Below are 5,957 nucleotides of genomic sequence, written 5' to 3'. Positions count from 1 at the left end.
CATTTAAAGGCTCAGGAAACCTTTGCAGGTGTTTTGAGTTAATTAACTGATTAGAGTGGGACATCGTGAGTCTACAATATTGAACTTTTTCACAATATTCTAATTTTCTGAGCTGTACCTGTAAACTGGTGCAAGGCCGAGTGCATTAAAAACAAGTTAAATCATTTTAAGATCAGTGCAGAAACTAACAGGCAAGGTCGGGGTGGAGCTGTTCCTATACACTCTCAGGTAGGTTCAACACAGCATATTTCATAAACTGATAATCTTAATTGGCATCTAAAATCTAATTGCTCACATGAGCAGATGTTAGCAAACATATCTGGACCATGCACCCATTGCACCCAACAGAATCATTTTCCTTTGTAAAATGAATTTATATTCTGTCACGCCTGGCAGCTGAAGAGTTTAATTTTGTAACTCAGTTTGTAATGTTTGTGAAGATTCAGTTGTGATTCTTCCAGATATGTAGATGTGACAATTCATGAACATACCTACATATCACTGGCGGACTCAGGGACATGACATGATAAAGTTCCCTCTAGGGTTTTCTTCCAGTGGAGAAAATGCTAATTCAAACCCTGATTAATTTGTTTCACGTATACACTGGTGCCCTTTTTATTATTTTTGCCCTGCCACTTTTCCTCACACTGGACAGGTCAGGGAAGATGAAGAACTCTGAGGTATAACCTCAAGCCAGGTTGGTATATTTGCACTGCTGCCTCTTCAATATAGCACAGGAGCTTCCTTTCTGGACTTTTCTTCTCCTGGCAGGTCAGTTCTGAGAAAAGGAGTTTTCAGCTTTTCAGGTTGAATCCAAAGCTCCTTAAGGAGGCTTTTAGGGTGTTCCTGAAGCACTTTTTTGGGCCACCTTTTGCTCGCTTGCTATTTTTCAGCTCGCCTTTTGGGGGTTTCAAAGCATCTAGAAAAGCATTAGGAGGGCATGCTAGAGATACTCACGCCTCAGCCAGCTCTGCCCTCTCCTCTGTACGTTCCAGCTCTCCTTCTACGATCACCAGCTTACGAGCCACCTGGAAAAATGCATTATATATACATTATAAAGCACCAGACACATCACAGGCATAAACATAAAAACAAAATCAACTCCTTGGTAGTCACCAGTAAAACACCATCTGGAAGGCTATATTATTGTCAATAGTGCTGTAAAAAAACACTACTGTAGCAGTACAAAAAACTCCTCTCAGATGTTGATCATCATACAGTGGTCGTCAATAGAAAACTTGTGCTTGCTCATGGTGGTACTGTTGGGTCTCTGTAAATGTTATAAGGAGTTCGGTCTAGACCTGCTCTATTTGAAGAGATAACTTCTGTTATGAATTGGCGCTATACAAATAAAATTTTATTGAATTGAATTGAAAACTTACCTCCTCATATTTGCGGTCAGCCTCCTCTGCGATGTGTTTAGCCTCCTTAAGTTGAATCTCCTGCAGCTCCATCTTCTCTTCATCCTTCAGAGCCCTGTTCTCAATCACCTTCATACCTCTGCACACACACAGACCATTACTTATTTCTTGTACAGTACGAATATTTTTATAATTTAGTATAATTTTAATTTATTATTATTATTCTATTCTGCAAAGCTAAGAAAGAGGTACATTACAGATTCATCTTGTGTTAGAATACTTATCATATAAAACTGGTCTGGCCTAGCAATGAATGGTGTTTCAGATCTGGTAGCCACATATGGCCCATGACGTAGTCATATCTCAGCCAAATATATGATCATACTTGGTCCTATTCTGGCCCTATATTGGCCATATGTTGCTGTATTTGGGCTGTATGTGGGCCATCACTGGGCCACACCAATTTTGCTATGTAGGTATATACACAAAGCGGTTAAAAATGATTAAATCACAGCAAGAAGTCACCTCTCGCTCTCATCAGCAGCCTTCTCAGCCTCCTCCAGCTTCTGCAGAGCCGTTGCCAGTCTCTCTTGAGCTCTGTCCAACTCCTCCTCCACTAGCTGGATACGTCTGTTCAGGGAAGCCACTTCTGCTTCAGCCTAAGCACAGATGAGCATGATGCAAACTGATTCAGACAAACCAGCATTCTTTTACATAGGATTCAGAATAAATGTGTAATTGACCCTTCCAAAGTCATGCCCTTTTTGGAACCTCTGTCAACTTTCTCTTTTCCTGTACTGGCACTGGTTATCATGGCTCCTGTCAGTGGGTGGGATGTATCAGGCAGCAAGTGAACATTTTGTCCTCAAAGTTGATGTGTTAGAAGCAGGAAAAATGGGCAGCGTGAGGATTGGAGCTTTCACTAGAGAAGAGCTCATAAACATCAGGGGAACAACTCCACGCTGACTCTTCCCACTTTTCATCTTTCTTCCGCTGGAATTACTGGACATTAGTGGTCCAAAGGTCGCGCTCACCTTTGCTCACGCCAGTGAAACGCCAGGAGAAAGAGGAGGACGTGCCGGTGCGCTTGTGCGTCTCCAGCCAGCGCAGACATTGCACCACGAGTTACCCTGGAATCATTCCTCCTCCAACGTGCGCTCACTGTGCAATAAAAAAGAGAAAAGAGCGAACTTCAGCTACTTCTGCGGGAAAAACAGTGACTTTTCTTCATCCTCTGTTTAGCTCAACGGAGACGTGCGCTGCGTGTTCCAAACTCATTCAGAGGCGGATCGTGACAACGGAAACTCCCGGCAAAACAAAGGGTGGAAGGTAGATCTGGTTTTTACGACGCGGGGTGACAGTGATCCAGCACACGCTGCGATCTACCTGGAATCATTCATCAATAAAACTGTAAACCTTTTTACTCTCCCCCCGTGAGTGTTTAATCATGTCTGGTCGGGTGTTTACATTCCACCGCAGGCCAAACGTGCAGGAACGCACCAGCGCAACGCCGCCGACCAGATACTGTGAATGGAGCGGACTAACCCAGACTCGTTAGTTATGTCCTTGGTGACTTTAATAAGGGAAACCTCAGTCACGGACCTTCCTAAAATAAACCAGTTTATTAAATGCACCGACCAAGAGCAGAGGAAGTATACTGGACCACTGTTACACTACAGTCAGCGGAGCATAATCACGCCGACCCCCGCGCCGCGCTGGGCCTCATCCGACCACAGTCATGGTCCACCTGATTCCACTCATACTGGCAGAAATTGAAGCTCTGCAAACACTGCTGTGAGACATCAAAGCAGTGGACCAGTGAAGCCTGTGGAGGATCTCCAAGGCGTGTTTGACTCTACTGACCTGGGATGTGTTTCAAGGACTGTACTAACAGCCTGGATGATAACACAGAAGCTGTGACGATCATATATCAGCTTCTCGTGAGGACTGCTGTATGTCCATCACGGCCAACCAGGGTTAGTAACAAACAATGACAAGACCCGGTCACAGCCAAACGTCATTCCAGCTACTTACGGTGCAGAAGGAGCAAGCGTTCAGGGAGTGGGACAGGGACAAGTTAAAGGAGTCAAGAGTACAAAGTTTAGCGAAGGCGGTGAAGAGAAGCTAAACGACAGGTACTCTAGAGAAACTTCAACATCAGCTTCTCAGCCAATGACTCTGGTCTGTCTGGGAAGGGGCTCAGGACCAGATAACTAACGTACAAGCCCAAAACCCCCCACCTCCATCCAATGACCTGCGGCACCTCAAGCAGGACTCTTTAAGAAAGCAGAAATCCCGCAAAGCAGCCGGGAACCAGATTCGGTGTCTCTCCATCCACCCTGAACCCGCATGGCTGGACCAGCTGTCTCCGGTGTTCAGCTGCATCGTTCAACACAGCCTCTTTGGAGATCGGTAGTGTCCATGTGCCAGCCTGCGTTCAAAGCATCCACCATCATCCCTGTCCCCAAGAAAGGCAAGGACCAGCGAGAGCGACTAAATGACTACAGACCGTGGCCCCACCTCTGTGGCTCATGGAAGTCTACTGAGCGCCTGTGCTGTGCGCCAGAGCGCTGAAGACCGCGCATGAACGAGCGCGACGCTCCTGGAACCCCTGCAGTTCGGCCTACAAGAGACGAACAAGGTCTGTAGGACGATGCAGTAAAACATGCGACCCTCCGCACTCACCCTCCAGGCATCTGAGGAGAGGAGATAACGCCATCTGGTGACCTAGGGTGCAGAACCAACCCTGCCCACTCAAAAAAGATTATTTTTGGCCCGAATAAGCATGGAAACAATATTTAAAGTAAAAATGTAAGTGAAATATACGAAAACTGAAGTTAAAAAAAATAAAATAAATAAACATAATGGTGAATGCTACTAGTAAAACGAAATGGAAACAAACTGAGTAAACATTTATCGTGACTGATCACGAAGGCAGTTATGTGCATCACACACCGCACAGATACTACGGGGTAAGGTAGTGCTGGAAGGGTAGACAAAGACCGACCAAAAACCCCTGGGATATTCGGTAAGGAACCTCCACTATATGTCTGCCTACTACCGGAGAATCTGTCACAGTGGTTGCTTAAGTATATCTGCTTCGTTGAGACAAAGGACAGTACAAAGTACAGTGAGACACTCGCATGTAACTTACTGCCGTCGGCTGATAAGCCACATTATGGCGTCGCATGGTTTAGCAAACGGCTCGGCTAGCATGAGGCATAATAAAATAATAAATAATATTATGGATTATAAAGAGGTGGAAATGTCTATAAAGTGTGGAGATATTTAGAGCATATTCCTTCCTCTAGTCATCCAAGAATCAGAATCAGAAATATTCGTTTATGCACATAGTAGGTTTTTTACAGCCTATATGACCTTGGGCAGTTGGTGCCATAAAATCATCACACAATACTGAAGTACAAGAAATACAAAGGTATACGAAATATCAAATTCAAGCACAGAAAAAAAATCACACAGAAAATAAATTACTTTCAAAAAAGTAAATAGATTAAAGATAAAAGAGAAAGAGAAGCCGTGCAGAAGAACGTGGGTTTGCATTTAATGTAATGCATCTTTACTATAACAGGGTGGGGATATAAAGAGTCAGTCATTTGGAAATGTTGTTTATAAAGGAAAAATGTAATGTTAAAAGTTTTAAGGTGGTTCATTTTTTATTGCAATGTGAATGTTAAGCAGAAGCTACTCAAGATACAGGACATTAAGCAAACACTGGTATAAACTTTTTTTCTTTATTATAAAATAATAGCTGAATATTTTGCTAGCATTTAGGGTTAATCAGGTGAATGCCGTCTGTCATTTGCATCTTTAAATGCTACTAAGTTTGACTCATGTTCCTTAACTTTACAGTCATTTTGAAACTGAAGGATGTTTTACAAATGTAATGTTCTTAAAAAGTTTAAGTTAATTTTTTATGTTTCTACATATAATTTTATTTTTACAAATATTACATGTTAATGTTACAATTCATGAATGTCTGTTTTACATTCAAAGCATGACCACTGAGTTGACTCTGTGATCTCGTCAGATAATAGCAGTTTTGTGAACTCTCGTGTCATCTGTGACATTGGCGCACAGGAAGTGATTTGTTTTACCTGAAGACTAAGTAGACGACAACAGTTCTGCTGCATGTTGTCCTCCCTCAGTCTTGAGGTTAACAAATTTTGCCTGATGTGCAACCAACCGGGGGGATGTGCACGGACGACCAAGAGATTCAAAACACATGCATATATGGGAAATACAGAGTTATGGTGGAGCTGATTGGAAGTTGACTCTGTGGGAGCCTTCCGCTTCCTGGGTACCATCATAACCCAGGACTCAAGTGGGAGCTGAACTCAGCTCCCTTCACAAGAAAGCCCAGCAGAGGATGTACTTATGATATTTTGGTGTGATTGTATATTTTAAGCACCAATTGCACAAGACAATTTTCCTCGTAGTGTTAAAACCTACCTGGCCAATAAATCTGATCTCTAACTTCTGAAATGGAACAGACAGACTGACGGATGAAAAACCTAAAAACGAAACTAAAAAATGCAGCCAATCAGCACTTGTGCAAATCGCATTGGCGGAGGTCAT

The 5,957-nt window shown here is 43.1% G+C and overlaps 1 protein-coding gene across 1 annotated transcript; it reads right to left on the bottom strand.

Moving 5' to 3' along the window:
* Positions 1–873: 873 nt before the first annotated feature.
* On the bottom strand, positions 874–3,607 carry LOC118342464 (tropomyosin alpha-3 chain-like). The gene is made up of 5 exons (XM_035681019.1): positions 3,602–3,607; positions 3,396–3,485; positions 1,887–2,020; positions 1,383–1,500; positions 874–1,028 (listed from the first exon to the last, which is right to left on the bottom strand). Exons 1-5 carry the CDS (start codon positions 3,605–3,607, stop codon positions 954–956), a joined length of 423 nt encoding a protein of 140 aa, XP_035536912.1. The 3' UTR covers positions 874–953.
* Positions 3,608–5,957: the final 2,350 nt, after the last annotated feature.

Source organism: Morone saxatilis, unplaced genomic scaffold, assembly GCF_004916995.1.
Source record: "Morone saxatilis isolate NCDOM2014 unplaced genomic scaffold, NCSU_SB_2.0 Contig9, whole genome shotgun sequence".
NCBI classification, from domain to species: domain Eukaryota; kingdom Metazoa; phylum Chordata; class Actinopteri; family Moronidae; genus Morone; species Morone saxatilis.
The sequence above is the reverse complement of the archived record's forward strand: the minus strand, read 5'-3'. Positions and strand labels throughout refer to the sequence as shown.

Coding starts and splice junctions, on each gene's coding strand:
- LOC118342464 (XM_035681019.1), bottom strand. Junction 2,021..3,395: donor ACGCTTGCTCCTTCTGCACC/GTAAGTAGCTGG, acceptor ATCTGTGCTTAG/GCTGAAGCAGAAGTGGCTTC. Junction 1,501..1,886: donor GCTGCTGATGAGAGCGAGAG/GTGACTTCTTGC, acceptor GTGTGTGTGCAG/AGGTATGAAGGTGATTGAGA.